The 15,293-nt window shown below is 47.2% G+C and overlaps 1 protein-coding gene across 1 annotated transcript in view; it reads left to right on the top strand.

Annotated features, from left to right (window-relative positions):
- LOC144122910 (uncharacterized) overlaps window positions 1-15,011 on the top strand; it is a 217,945-nt gene extending 202,934 nt beyond the window's left edge. Inside the window, exons 2-4 of the mRNA XM_077655876.1 lie at window positions 11,196-11,479; window positions 12,383-12,546; window positions 14,844-15,011. Coding sequence (XP_077512002.1) covers window positions 11,196-11,479; window positions 12,383-12,546; window positions 14,844-14,934 — 539 coding nt within the window. The 3' untranslated portion in view covers window positions 14,935-15,011. The remainder of the gene's footprint in view (window positions 1-11,195; window positions 11,480-12,382; window positions 12,547-14,843) is intronic.
- Window positions 15,012-15,293: the final 282 nt, after the last annotated feature.

Raw genomic sequence — 15,293 nt, 5'->3', positions numbered from 1 at the left:
AATGAGCGTACCAGAAGCAAACACTGTGTTGTCCTTTGTTGTTCACCGTGATTTCGTACTTAATATTGGTTTTATACCGTGTTCGGCTTACTTACGATTGCGTGGTGCATCGAGCAATAACGAATTCTACTGATCAAGCTGCGCTGCAGCCTGATATTTTATTGCGTTGTTTTGCATGATATATCGCATAACAAACACGCCAGGTTTCACACTTCTGCAGATGACTGCATTATTTTAAAGAAATGAAGGACAGCAACAACCATATGCAACTAAACAACGCATTGGCTAATACAGCAGACTAGTGTCAGCACTGGCAGGTGACCATTGACTTAGAGAAAACAGTAGCTATATTAGTGACGAGGACGAAAAAAACACTGAACTTCTCTTCCAGAATTAATCAAACAAAAATAAAATCGGTGGATCAATACAAATACCTCGATATTGTACTTTCTTTCCACATAAAGGGGACCCAATAGGTTTCTTACGTACAAAATAATGCCCTTATCACATTTTTCTCCCTCACACAGTCTATCCCGTCTGAATCCCCTACGACTAAGTTACTGGCTTATACATTCTGGGTTGGTTCTATACCTGATTATAACATTATCTGCTGGTTCCCTTACACGAGTCGACTAATAGCGAAACTAGAGAGTGTCCAGTGGAGGGCAGTTCTATTTACTTCTAATAAGTACAGACGAGATGACTCTTCCAGCGATCTCCTTAATAAATCTTGTTCTCCCACTATCAGTAGACGATTCCATTTTTACGCCTAAGTTTTTTCCCCTAATTTTATATGGAACCCTTAAAGTTAACACAGACCAATGCCTACACCACCATTAAGGTGAAATACGCTCACAAAACATTCTAAACATTTAACGCAAGCTAAATTTCATTGTTATTCATTGTGGCATGTATTGCGAAGCAAGAAGACCTTTCGTCCTTAAGGGTGAAGGCGTGGATTCCGAAAAAGGCAAGCGTAGCAGAGAGCGTCATAAAGCTAGGTGGGTGGGTGAGATTAAGAAGTTTGCGGGGATACGGTGGTCGCAGCTGGCAAAGGAGAGGGGTATGTGGAGGAACATGGGAGAGGCCTTTGCCCTGCAGTGGGTGTAGTCAGGCTGATGGTGTTGATGATGTTGGGTGTTGTTACTTCCCGCTTTTCGTTAACGTTGAGTCCAACGAAAAGGGTTCAGTTTAAAATAAGGACAACGCCGCGAGCTACAGAAAGATGATCGGCGCAACGTTAAGAGACCGGAAGCGGGCAGATTGGGTGAGGAAACAAACGCGGGTTAATGACATCCCAGTCGAAATCAAGATGAAAAAATGGGCTTGGAGAGGGCATGTAATGCGAAGGCAAGATAACCGCCGGTCCTTGAGGGTAACGGAGTGGACTCCAAGAGAAGGCAAGCGTAGCAAGGAGCTGCAGAAAGTAGGGTGGGCGGCTGAGATTAACGAGTTTACGGACATACGGTGGCCGCAGCCGGCAAAGTAGGCGGTTAATTGGATTGAAATGGAAGAGGCCTTTGCCCTGCTGTGGGCGTAGCCAGGCTGATGATGATGACATCCCGCAAGCATACAGGTAATGGAACGTGCTAACAAAGGGTACTGTCAGCAGCCGGTGACTAAATATACGAGGCTAAGTACAGCTCATGCTTCTTGACACTTGTCAACATCAGCCTGACTGCGATCTCTGCAGTGCAAAAGGCTCTCCCGTGTCTCTCCGATTAACCCCGTGTTTGCTAGCTGCGGCCACCGTATCTCCGCAGACTTGATCTCATCCTCCCGCCTAAATTTATGCTGCTTTCTACTGCACTTGCATTCTCTTGAATCCAGTCCATTAGCCTTAAGGACCACTGGTTGTCTTGCCTTCGCATTACGCGACCTACACAAGTGCATTTCATCCTCTTGAATTCGACTTGGATGTCATTGACCCAAGTTTGTCCCGTCACCCACTCTGCCCGCTTCCGGTCTCAACGTTACAGTTATCAATGTTTGTTCCACAGCTAACTGCGTTGTCCTGAACTTCAGCTGAACCCTGCGAATAAGCACTCCACCTCATTCTTATTGTTCTAGTTATTTCTCTGTCATGAATCGGATCAGCGTTAAATACCTGCCCTAAGTAGTGGAGATGTAATAGGGGAATAAATATCCTCTCTGCCGGTTAATCGCGGCCGAGACAGTTCAGTCTCGCCAGACTCCACCCCATGATCGCTTGCGCTACCAAGCGCACGCCGACCACAGCGGGCCTTGCTATGAGGGAAAGAAAAGAACACTCCGGCTGACACAAACAAGGCATGTATTGCTACAACTATAACGCCAGCTAGCAACAAATACTCCAAGGAATCGAGGTCGTCGGGCTCGCCAGAAAGGTTACCATTAAAAGAACGTCTTGCTGGCCAAGTTGGTAACTGAACATCTTTGGTTACAGGCGCGAAAACAGACACAACACAAGGCAGCAAGACAGGACAGAGCGCCACTCACAACTGATTTATTTGAAGGCAACACGGACAAATATATACCATCGTACACGCAAGTAATACTATCATCTTCAAAATAGATACGACAGCGAACGAGTGAAAAAGTTGTTCTCAACCTAATACAAAGATATGGACGTGTCGCTGACGCACATGCTTCTTTGCAATTTTTTTGTGTGCAAAAACCAGGGATTTAATAGAAGCTTTTTACATTGCAAAGAAAGGAAGCATGTGCGTCAGCGACACGTCCATATCTTTGCATAAGATTGAGAACAACTTTTTCGCTCGTTCGCTATCATACCAGTTTTTAAGATGATAGTATTCCTTGCGTGTAAGATGATATATATTTGTCAGTGTTGCCTTCAAATAGATGTGTTGTGAGTGGCGCTCGTCCCGTCTTTCTGCATTGTGTTGTGTCTGTTTTCGCGCCTGTAACCAAAGATGTAAGGTTACGATTGAACGTTTGCCCACGCTAGAGCAAGAAGAAACTTCGAAGCCGGACGGGACGAGAGGCAGGAGAACCCCCCCCCCACCCCCGCACTACCTCGCCCCGCTGCCAGAGAGCGAAGCGCCGCGCCTAACTAGGTTGGCTAGAACTTCTTCAGGTATGGAAAGCGCGGCGCGTTTCCCTGGCCGGAAGTGGCACCGCTGCTCACCGATGCCGCCAGGGGCGCTGATGCTAGAGGTGGAATTGGGGCATTCATTCATAAAAGTAAGAATTTCCAAAGGGTTAAACTTGGATGCAAGGAACATTTATGGCTAAAAGGAAAAGTGGCACGGGAGCAAACACTCCTTGGCCTTGTATACCTGTGGACAGGAGCTAATGCCAAAGAGGAAAACAGGAAAATATTAGAATGTATTGCAAGCGATATTGATGAGCTAGGAGGACAGGGCGAGATAATTATATTAGGCGACATGAACGCACATATAGAAGACCTGGATGGGTACACAGATTTGACAGGAAACATGCTGTAGGACATGTGTGACAGGCATGATTTAGTTTTATGCAACAGTACCGAGAAGTGTGAAGGGCTCATAACATGGGAGGCAGGGAGTCTGCACTCGACGATAGATTATGCACTAATGTCACAGAGGATGTATAATAGATTAAGGATAATGAGCATAGATGAACATGGTTCCAGAAGTCTAGGTAGTGACCACAAGCGTATCAAGTTGAGTTCCAGAAGAGAAACCAAAATAGGACTTAAGCGAGATGAACATTCAGAAAGAAAGTTTTCCTCACAGAAGCAGTTGGAAGCAGCAGCCAAACAAATTGAGAAAGTAATTTTTGAGGAATGTGAAACAGAATGGACTTATACCAAATTAACTCGATTACTGGAGCTAGAGCTAGCTAATTGCGAGTAAAGCTAAAACGGAAAAGACGCAAACCCAAGAGTTGGTGGAATGAGGAGGTCAAGAGGGTGATAGAGAAACGTCAGGAAGCGTCCAGGGAACACAGATATTCTAAGAAGAGGGGGAACCAGAAGTTGAAGTAGACAGAAAATGGGATGACTTCATAAAGTGTAGAAGAGAAGCAGCCTATTTGATTAATGAGAAAATTAGAAGAAAAGGTGCCCAATGGATGTCAAAGTAAATAAAAAGGATAGAAAAGCAGCTAAAAATTCTGGAAGCATCTAAATGCAATGAGTAATAAGACTAGGCTAGAACAAACGTTTATTGTTACAGATCAGGGTATTCGACTAGAAGGGGATGAAGCGATATAACACATAGGAACAAAGATGACAGAAAAATTTAAAGAAAGAAATGTTGCATATAATTTATCGAAGGATGATAGACCGGTTACTGCAATAGCTTCACTTGAACAAAGCGAGTGGGAAAGGGCAGAGAAGAAGGTTCCTAGTGGCACGTCAACAGGACCAGATGGTATTTCGATTACATTAATAAAGAAGCTAGGACCAAAATCCAAGCAAAGATTAATACAGGTAGTGAATAAAAAGGTAGTGGATGGGAAAGTCCCCGATGAATGGCGATTAAGTAGAATGAACATGATATATAAGAGAAAGGGGGACAAAGCTGACATACGTAACTACCGTCCCATAACAGTGACATCTGTGGTTTACAAGGTGGTGATGCAGATTATAAAGGACAGATTGCTGGCTTGGGTGGAGAACGAGGTGGTGCTAGGGGAGCTACAAAATGGGTTCCGGAAACAAAGGAGGTTGGAGGACAATCTGTTTTCATTGACGCAGTGTATAGAGATTGCTGAAAAGGAACACAGGCCACTATGGCTAGCATTTCTGGATATTAAGGGAGCCTACGACAACGTTAATCAAGAATATCTGTGGGACATACTGGGGACATTGGATTTGGAAGGGGGAGTAATTAATATTTTAAAAGATATATATAAAGATACCAGAGTGCTTATAAAATGGGAGAAAAATGTATCAGAGCCTGTAGATATACAACGGGGGCTTAGGCAAGGATGTCTTCTGTCTCCTTTGTTGTTCATGTTGTATCTGCAATGATTGGAGGACAAGCTAGAGAGGAGCGGACTAGGCTTCTACCTTTCTTTTTTCAAGCAAGGAGAATTGATTAAACCGTCATTACCGGGACTAATATACGCCGATGATATAGTGCTAATGGCTGACAACAAGGAAGATTTACAGAAGTTGATAGACATATGTGGTACAGAGGGAGATAGATTAGGTTTCAAGTTTAGTAAGGAAAAATCTACAGTCATGATATTTAAAGACGAAGTCAGCGAGCATACAATACAGTTCACGCTAGAAGTAGTGGATGAGTACAAGTATCTTGGGGTGTGGATAAATAACGGTGCTGAGTATCTGACAGAGCATAAAAAATATGTAATGAATAAAGCTAGCAGGAATGCAGCTGTCATTAAAAATAGGGCACTGTGGAATTACAATAGGTATGAAGTGGTAAGAGGGATCTGGAAAGGGGTCATGGTTCCTAGCCTGACTTTCGGTAATGCGGTCCTGTGCATGAGACCAGATGTTTACGCAAGGTTAGAAATTAAACAACGTGGCGTAGAGAGGCTAGCTTTGGGAGCACATGGCAATACACCAAATCAGGGGGTACTGGGTGATATGGGATGGGCGTCGTTCGAGAGCAGAGAAGCTAGCAGTAAGATAGCATTTAAGGAGCGATTGAGAAAAATGGGGAAAAATCAGTGGGCTAGGGAAGTTTTCATATACCTGTATATAAGGAATGTTGATGCGAAATGGAGAAAGGGAACCAGAAAATTGACAAGCAAATATCTGGACAGCTGTAGGGGGGCAAATCAGCAATTATTGCTTAAGAAAAAGGTTAAAGAAACAGAGAGTGCGCTGGGAAAAACAGTGATGCTGACGAAATGAGCACTGGGAACATACAGGATTTTTAAGCAGGAAATTGCCAAAGAAAATATCTATGATAATTGTAGGGGAAGCTCTTTGTTGTTTGAGGCCAGGACGGGAGGTTTGCGTACTAAGACATATAGAGTCAGGTACCACGAGATCGACACGTTGTGCGTTGCGTTCGGAGAGGAGGAGGAAACGGCTGAACACTTGATACTTTTATGTAAAGGGCTCCACCCCACAGTGGAAAGCAGCGGGGCTGATTTATCCAAGGCATCGGGGTTTAAAGACAGTTAAGGGAAAGTAGATTTTAAGCGGGTAGAAATAACCAAGCGAAGGTTATCCGATTGGTGGCTAAAATCAATTGAAGAGTAAAATTTAATGTCATGGCTAGGTGGCTTGAGCTACCGCCCGATTTAAAGGGTTCAGCCGTATCCATCCATCCATCCATCCATCCATCCATCCATCCATCCATCCATCCATCCATCCATCCATCCATCCATCCATCCATCCATCCATCCATCCATCCATCCATCCATCCATCCATCCATCCATCCATCCATCCATCCATCCATCCATCCATCCATCCATCCATCCATCCATCCATCCATCCATCCATCCATCCATCCATCCATCCATCCATCCATCCATCCATCCATCCATCCATCCATCCATCCATCCATCCATCCATCCATCCATCCATCCATCCATCCATCCATCCATCCATCCATCCATCCATCCATCCATCCATCCATCCATCCATCCATCCATCCATCCATCCATCCATCCATCCATCCATCCATCCATCCATCCATCCATCCATCCATCCATCCATCCATCCATCCATCCATCCATCCATCCATCCATCCATCCATCCATCCATCCATCCATCCATCCATCCATCCATCCATCCATCCATCCATCCATCCATCCATCCATCCATCCATCCATCCATCCATCCATCCATCCATCCATCCATCCATCCATCCATCCATCCATCCATCCATCCATCCATCCATCCATCCATCCATCCATCCATCCATCCATCCATCCATCCATCCATCCATCCATCCATCCATCCATCCATCCATCCATCCATCCATCCATCCATCCATCCATCCATCCATCCATCCATCCATCCATCCATCCATCCATCCATCCATCCATCCATCCATCCATCCATCCATCCATCCATCCATCCATCCATCCATCCATCCATCCATCCATCCATCCATCCATCCATCCATCCATCCCGTCGCACGGTCGCTGATGATGTACGGAAAGAAAGCGCGCGGACCGCGTTTAAATGCGCGATTTGCGCGCTAAGCTTTGCTTTTGGAATGCTGCTGATGGTGAAAAATGGCTCCGAGATGGTGGTTTGTTCACACGAAGCAGTTATGAGCTCCGAGCTCTGAAGAATTATTCACCATGTAGAACCGCTTTCTTGCTCTGCAGACGACAAGCAGTTGTCATTTCGTATTTTGTTTTTTCAGCAGAATGCTTTGCGTAGGCTTGATTTAAAGAGAACTGGAGCACTCATCAGGTTCGATTTGTGTGCTGGCATGAAAAGCAGCTGCGCATACGTCCGCACGCTTTTCAAGAACGCGCTCGAACGGCGCTGTCGGCTGCTCGTTGTAACATGAAAAGGAGTGCCAAAAGTTTGCTCCTCCCCCTCCCTCCTTTTTCCGCGCCGCACAAATCAGCGCGAGCGATGCTTCTTGCTGCGCGCAAAGCTCCGGTGGCTTGCTCCGGGATGCCCGCTCTGACGGCGCCGATGTCATGAGCGCCTCCACGCGGCATCGGTGCATTTTGGGCGGCAGCTTCCGGCGGCCGCTTTACACACCTTAAAAAGTTCTAGCCACCCTACCTGAACGTCAGCACGCGCCGAGTTCCCGAGCTGAAGACAACGTGCTCTCCCGCGCCCGCGCAACAGTCACGCCAACCGTGGCGCTCATGTCGCTGCGGCGCAAGCTCCCTTTTTATTAGTTACGGTAACTAACTAGGGAGGATTTATCGGGGTAAAGAAAACCAAAGGAACGAGTAGGTCGCGTCCCCACATCCCCATAACCTGAAATTGACCTACGCGCCTGCAAGTACATGCTTCCGAGGCTTCTCCTGGTCTTCATGTTTTTGAGGCAGGTCTTGCAGTGGAGGTTATACCGACAGCACCCACGCAGACTTTCTCGGTGTTCCGAAGGCGGCGTGAAGGTCTCCGCTGGGACGACCCACATGGCCCGTGGACTGCATGCCAGTAGGCCCGCCAAGAGCAGGCTGCTGAGGAAACTGCAGGCCAGGATTGTGCAGTAGTCGCCAGGGTAACAGCGGCCGGAGGTGACTGAATGGTCTTCCAACAGCTGTACCGGATGAACGCGCCGAGCAGGATACAGGCAGCTTTGTCGCAGCAGCAAAATGATGTGTGCCGGGCAGAAAGCCTGGGTTGCTCCGCTGGGTCTTCATGATTATCAAAATTCTCCCGGCGTGCCTTTAACATATGTCATGGAAGGGGAAACGGCGAGCTCGAGGGCATCATAACGCAATGCTTAACTCGCTAGCAAAACCTGTAGGGCGGCTGTTTTAAGGCAGAGTTCGAGTGAACAAAGCCCTTTCTTAAGTAAAATTTCTTTTTGGGCTAGTTGGTGCATTTTTTAACCAAGGGAACGGAGCAGCGCAAAGACAGCCCTTTCTTGAGTTGAACGAGACTGCTCAGTTCGTACGAGGTTACAAAAAGACGGGCGGGCAGCAAAGTGCCCCCCTCTCAGCAACACGGTCCAGTGGTCGTGTCTGTTCTGACGTGGTGCAGGCAGCTCCGAAAAGCCTCAGGCCTAACTACCACTCCGACAAAAACCCTGAACAAAACAAAGACCTGAAACGGGTTACGTGCTCGCAGGCGCGAGGAGACATCGGCTCTGTATTGCGGTCCTACCCAGCTCACTGCACGAATCAGCTTCTGAGCGGTCGGCGCCCACCGTATCGGACGGTGTCGGAGCGCCCGGTGCCGAGCAGCAATACCAGCGAGCTCGTTGCGGCACCCGTGGCCCCAGGCCTCCGGGCTCCCGGAGCCGCGACTCCCGGAGTCGAAACAGATCCAGTAGAGAAAAATATGTGCTAAAAACTCGGACCACCCACGCGGCTTACGTGCTCGCTCGCTTCGGTCTTGGTAACTCGGCCGGCGCTATGCCTCGCGATTTCTCAATGCCGGCAAGTTGGTTCCCGTAGTAAAGCTTCTGTAGGGCGCGTCTCCACAAAGTAGCTTCCTTGCGAGAATGTAGGACGTTACTTTGGTTTCCTGCACGTTAATTTTAAAACCTAACGTTCTGCTGTGCCTGTGTAATTCACTGATCATGCTTTGCAGTTCATCTCTAGTGGGATTTAGCAAGTCAATGTCATTAGCGAATCGCACATTTCTTAGGGGTTCTCTATTAACTCTTATCCCCAACTGTTCGCAATCCGTGCCTCGGAACGCCTATTGTAAACAGGCGGAGAAATCGTGTCTCCCTGCCTGACACCCTTCCTTGTTGGAATTTTATTGCTGACTTCATGAAGGACTATGGTAGCTATGCACTCATTACAGGTATCTTCCAGTATTTTCACATAAGGCTCTTCTACGCTCTGATTCCGGAATGCCGGCATGAGTGCTGAGGTTCCCACTAAGTTAAATGCTTTCTCGTTATCAATTAACGCAATATGTAAAGGTTGGTTATATTCTGCGCATTTCTTCATCTCCTAATCGATACATTGAATATGGTCTATGGTCGAGTATCGTTTACGAAAGCCTGCCTGATCATTTGGTTGATTGAAGTCTAATGTTTTCCTGAGTCTTATGAAGATTTAACTTATTATACGCGCCTTGTAGGCAACAAAACACTAAGTTGATCGGTCTGTATTTATTAAAATCCTTTACGTCTCCTTTATTATGAATTAGGATAATATTAGCGTCCTTCCAAGCTTCTGGTACGGTGAAAGTCATAAGGCATGGCGTTTACAGGGTGGCTAGTTTTTCTAGCATGATCTAGCCTTGGTCTTTCAAGAGATCTGCTGTTTCCTGATGCTCACTAACTTATTTTACCCTCTGCATTAGTCCTAAAGCTTTCTTTACTTCCTCTTTCTTTACTGGCGGGATGTCCCGCAGCTGTGCGCTGCTTCCTCGCTTATTAACGTCCTGATTACTTTGGCTACTGTATAGTTTTGTGTAGAACTCTTCCGCTAATTTAACAATCATATATATTGCCAATGACATTTCCCTCTTTCAGCAGCATTGGGAGAGCGTAAAAGGGAAGCTTGCCAACAAGGCAGGGTATTTTCGAGGCCCTAACATATGCCCGCATTGTAACGAATAATCTTGCCTATACCTCAGCACCTGGGCATGCCAACTGAACCTGGCAGTTTTCTTCGTCGCTAACCTCACCGCACCCAACTAGAAGTCAGGCGGCGGCACTGGAAGTCTGGCTGGCGGCCGCCGCAGCAGGAGCCCTTTAATGAGGGCCGCTTCCGTACTGGGGAAACGACTTATTGAACAAAATAAATGTTTTACAGGACATTGATCTCGTGCAAGGCGTGAAACGTTTTGAATTCACCTACACTGATTGCAGAGACGGTAAAAAAGCTCGAAATAAGGGCTGGGCTCCAATCGCCGGTCGGCAAGGACCGTTAATTCAGGCCCGGGCTTCGCAGGAGTGAACTAAGCCAGCAGAACACGCAGCTTCTTTAGAAACTATTAAGGGCAGGATGACCTTTATCGATGTTGGTGGAGACAAAGCAGGCCAGAGGCAGCACCGCCGACCAGGTGGTCCGAGCAAGCTGCCATCATGGCACAGTGAGCTGACTGTTTCGGCGATGCGAGTAGGCGATTCGTCTACGCCGACTCCCATCACATGGGAAGCGCTTTTGCCAATTTGCAATCTCTCTCCCCTTGGAACAAGCGTCGCGGACAGAAGAACCACCCAGGCCACTAGAAACAGCATAACACAACAATGTCAAGAATACAACCAGAACGTATAGTAATAAATGAATCTTTACTGCACTGAGAACCATAACAGCTTTCGCTATATCTAGCGCTCAGTGCGGCAGGCGTCGCGTGAGTTTCCTACCTCTGCATTATGCGACTGCAGTGGTGGCCTAGTGGTTCGAGCATCCGCCTCGCGTGCGGGAGGTCAGAGGTTCGATCCTCAGGCACCCACCGGTGATACTGAGGGTACCAGCTTTCCGCTGGGCTGGTGCTCGTCTTATCTGTTGGTGAAATGCTTGAGCAATGGATCTTTGATATCACCTTGTACATAGTGAAATACCTTTTGTCACGACACCCTTTGGCTAAAGGTGTCCTTGCGCTATAAAAATGAATCGGCACTGTATTCAGTACGCGAGAGCATTCTCATGCTGCATGCAATGAAGCGTGGTGGCCGCTTCGCAGCTGTGTCGCCGCCTTCGCTGGACGCGGTGGTGCACTCCCCCTGGATGTTCGAGAGCCCTTCCTCGCTGTTCCCCGAGGCGAGCGGCCCCCAGCAGCGCTCGGAAGTGGCGGCCGGCCAGCCCGAGGCGCGCGTGTTCTCCAGTCTCCTGCGCGTGTTTGAGGCGGCAGAATGGGACAAGGTCTTCGTCAAGATGGCGCGGGTCGTAGTCAACTACTTCACCGACATGGCCTTCAAGGTGCTCTTCGGATCCACTGGCAGCCGACGCGTGGACGCTGACGACAGGGTGAGGCCCTCTGCGGCTGCACAGTCGAACGGGTAAAATGCGCTGAGAAAAAAAAAATCCTACGGTGTTTAACGCTAGCTATCATTGAATTTCGCTGTTTAAGCAACAAGTGAAAGCGTCGTACATTTTCTTCATTAGGGACACCCAGCTCGCGGCAGTGTGTGAAGGCTCACCACATTTGTGGCACAATTTGTGGGCCATTTGGTCCGATATCATAAAGCGCGAAAAGTGCTAAAAATGTAGCGAGGCCGAGACACAGAACTGTAGTGCCCGTGCTTTCTGTGTATTGTTTTCGTTTCGTATCCAGCACTGTTATTTCGAACCCGCAGCTTTGGCTCATGGTTAGTGCGCTTGGCTACTGAGCCCGCGGGCGCAGGTTCAAAAACGCCGCAGCGGCCGTGTTTCGACTGAGGCAGACGCAAAACGCCGCCCCTCGTGAGCTGTGCGATGCAAACGTACTTGCATCGAAGAATGCCCGGAGGTCGGAATAATTACCGAGGACCTCCACTACAGTGCATCTCTTCTTTCTTTCTCTCCCTGCTTCATCGTTTCCTATAAGGACATCATTCGGGTGTCCGTCGAGGAGTAAAACAGTCCCCGCGCCGTTTACATTCCTTTCCTCAAAACTGATTTTATTGTTGTTATTTGGCGATATTCACCGCTTTGCAGGATGCACCACACGGTCGCCTTGCTTTCCACCGCGTCGATAAACGCCGTGCAGGGGAGGCGTTGTAACAGAGTCAGCAGCGCAGTTGTTGCTCCACACTTCGACCCCTAATAAGTGCCTAAGTGTCGTGCGTTTAATAAGTTTGTACTCGCTGAGGCGTCAATCAGTCCTTTAGCAGTGCCGTGCATTTGAGCTCCCTGTGTTTGGATGAGTATGCTCACGAGTGGGGCATGCAGGTCCTCCGCCAGCGGCTGCAGCGACGCAACGTGGCCGAGTTCGTGCTGGAGCGGCAGCAGCAGGTGAGCCGCCTGCCGCCCGACTGCCAGCGGCGCATCGCCTGCCGGGTGGGACAGCACTTTGGCAACGTCCACAGCCTGCGATCCCTGGCGCCTATACTCAGGTGAGGCCGCTGCTTTTAAACAGCCACCACTAATAATAATCTTTATTCGGACAACAGGGATTACTTAGCGAAGGTACGTCAAATATCCCAAAGTAATACAGGAGCAGTACATATGATAGTACGTGACCAGTCAGACAGATTTGGTGCATTCAGTAATAAAACATATGCGCGTGCATTACAAGTGCAATACAGAGGAAAAAAAATGAAGCTGATGTAATCTTGTCTTTACATAGATATATATGCGCAGTGCATGACAAATCATGAAGCCAACAGAAGGCACAGCAAAGTGCAAAGAAAGCTGCAGAATACGAAACGTGCGTGCTGGATAGAATGCAAGTGGAGCAGCGCACGGGTGCTGGCAGCTTATCACAGCACGGAGATAGGGCGCGATTATGCGATGAAAATTTATTTCATCGTAATCACCTGAGATGGTTCCACTAGAAAGATGCAGATGTTTGTAGCAGTAGCCTCAGTCCAAGTTAAAATAACGTGCTTCGAGAGCGCTGCTTACAAATCTTAAGTATTATCACATATCCATCTGTGCGGAATTTAGTTCCCATAATTTTCCAGTAAGTTTTTATTTTTCTGTTTTATGTCCTGCTTTGCGAACACTGCCGAGTTATTTAAGTATATATGAGGGAAAAGCTTAAGGTGACTTTTTATTATCTCAGTGGTCGAACACAATCTGTAACCGTCCACAGTGTGACTTCTGAGTTTTGCCTACCTGCTTTAGTGTACCGCAAGGTAGTGTGCTGGGGCCCTGGTCGTTTAATGTATTCATTAACGATACTATTAACATAGATAGCACGGTTCAGATTACCTTATACGCTGATGACAGCATATTGCTTGTCTCTGGTCCCGGTCTAAACCATGTCATAATGAAGTGTAATGCTATTTTAAATAGATTATCGGCCCGGTGCACCTTATTGAATTAAATAAATGGAACGAAAACTAATGGAATATTTTCCCGGCCAAGACTAAAGGCTTGCACCACAATAATATGCTAAGATTTGAAAGACAGGCGAAAGCGCATTCGAAAGTGAACTAACACTTTACAAAGCTCGTCTGCGCATTACAGCCTCAAAATATGTATGATCGGGCGCCACAATGCTTAATTTTTTGCCCTTTTTAAATGTACATATACGGAGTTAAGCTGTTAGTGTACTGGAAGTGTCTATATCGTACGAGTCATACTTGTCATACGCTAACCGTACCTTTTTCTTAGTGTCTGTTTCTAACTTTTGGCCTTTTTTGCGGGAAGCGTAATTGCGTTGAATGTGTCCACTTGTTGCTGCGTGAGCATATGAACGTTCGGACCCATGTCACGCGACCTTCAGGGTCTTCTGTACATCTCTTCATCAAAAGGACTTGCAAACTGTTTGAATTTGTGAAATATACAAAACTTCAAAGCCATAACAAGATTTTCATTGCTGCCATCAAATGGTGTTGGGACCGGTGTTTATTCCTAACTCTTGTCCATATACCAGGAGTCCAAGCTTAAGGTAGCCAAGACGGAGGATTTCACCCAGTGAGAACAGCTGAGAGCTGCCGAGAGTAGCGTGATCTAGACAGCAGTATTTTTCGCTATCCAAAGATAATTAGTAAAGAATAAATAGTATCATTTAACATGTTGGCTGCAGAAATACTGTCATTTCAGAAGTTGAAAACCATCTTGAAAAACAAGTAGCTGATATGTTCCCACCAAGGTACCATTCATGCGGCTTAGTTCACTGCCCTTAAAAGAAAGCTACCAGTGACAGCTGCTCGCGCATGTCTCTCGCCCAGTGGACACGCAAAGCAGCGTTCGGGACAGCGCTTCAAAGGAAAGCATATTTTTTATCTCGGACACACGTCTTAGGGTGCTGAAGCTGCACTGCTGTCGCATGGAACCTTTTTGCATTTTGCGAGTTATCTTGCATAAAAAAAATCTACTTTGCATAAACGGTACCTTGCTGCAAACAGTTCAGCCAGCTGTTGTCAAGAATAGCACAATTTTTGGAATGTCGCTTTTTTCCTCAAGCCAATAATAAAAGGCTAGCTCATTAAATTTTAACAATTAACTTCGGGAAGCGCAAAACATACTGCACACTAGGCAACGCAACTCTCAAGAGCTCTCAGTTCACTTTTCTCTGAGCTTGTACATTCCGTCTAACTTTAAAGCTTGGTTACTTTCTGTTGGCATATCAGAGGGGTGGCCGATCACAGAAAATTCAGTCTAACGCATGCCTACGCTGTGCTTTGTAGAAACCAGGGAGGTGCAGCTCTGCGTCAAAACGTGCTCTTGTTGCTGCTCGCAGGACTGTGGACCGATCCCTGGTGGAAGCTGCGTTGCACGGCCTCAGCCACAGTGACTGCGACATGGCCTATCCCGATTGCCAGCTGGCCTGACGGGAGAACCCAACTGTGTATTTATTAACCTCACTTTTCTCTCTTCAAAAATAAACGCTGGTCCGTTTTCGCTCTCAGATATTGCCACAGAGCCGAGTTCTTAGTCCCATCGGTGATGACACCAACGTGCCTGATTCGGGCTGCAGCTCCGACAACTGGCCAAGAAAGAAAAGCATGGTTGCTTCGGCACTCTGCCCAGAATCTTTCCACATGCACTCCTTGATTTAAAGCAGCAGGCGAGTATATTTAGGTTGCTGTTACACGTGCATCACGCCACCAAAATCCTCGCGGTCTTTTGTGTCGTCAACAGAAGGTGCTACTACGTGATGCGCTACAGGAGAAGTGTAGCGCATTCTTGG

The sequence above is a fragment of the Amblyomma americanum genome, chromosome 3, assembly GCF_052857255.1.
Source record: "Amblyomma americanum isolate KBUSLIRL-KWMA chromosome 3, ASM5285725v1, whole genome shotgun sequence".
Classification (NCBI taxonomy): domain Eukaryota; kingdom Metazoa; phylum Arthropoda; class Arachnida; order Ixodida; family Ixodidae; genus Amblyomma; species Amblyomma americanum.
Note: the sequence above shows the minus strand (reverse complement) of the source record. Positions and strands in the feature narration are given on the sequence as shown.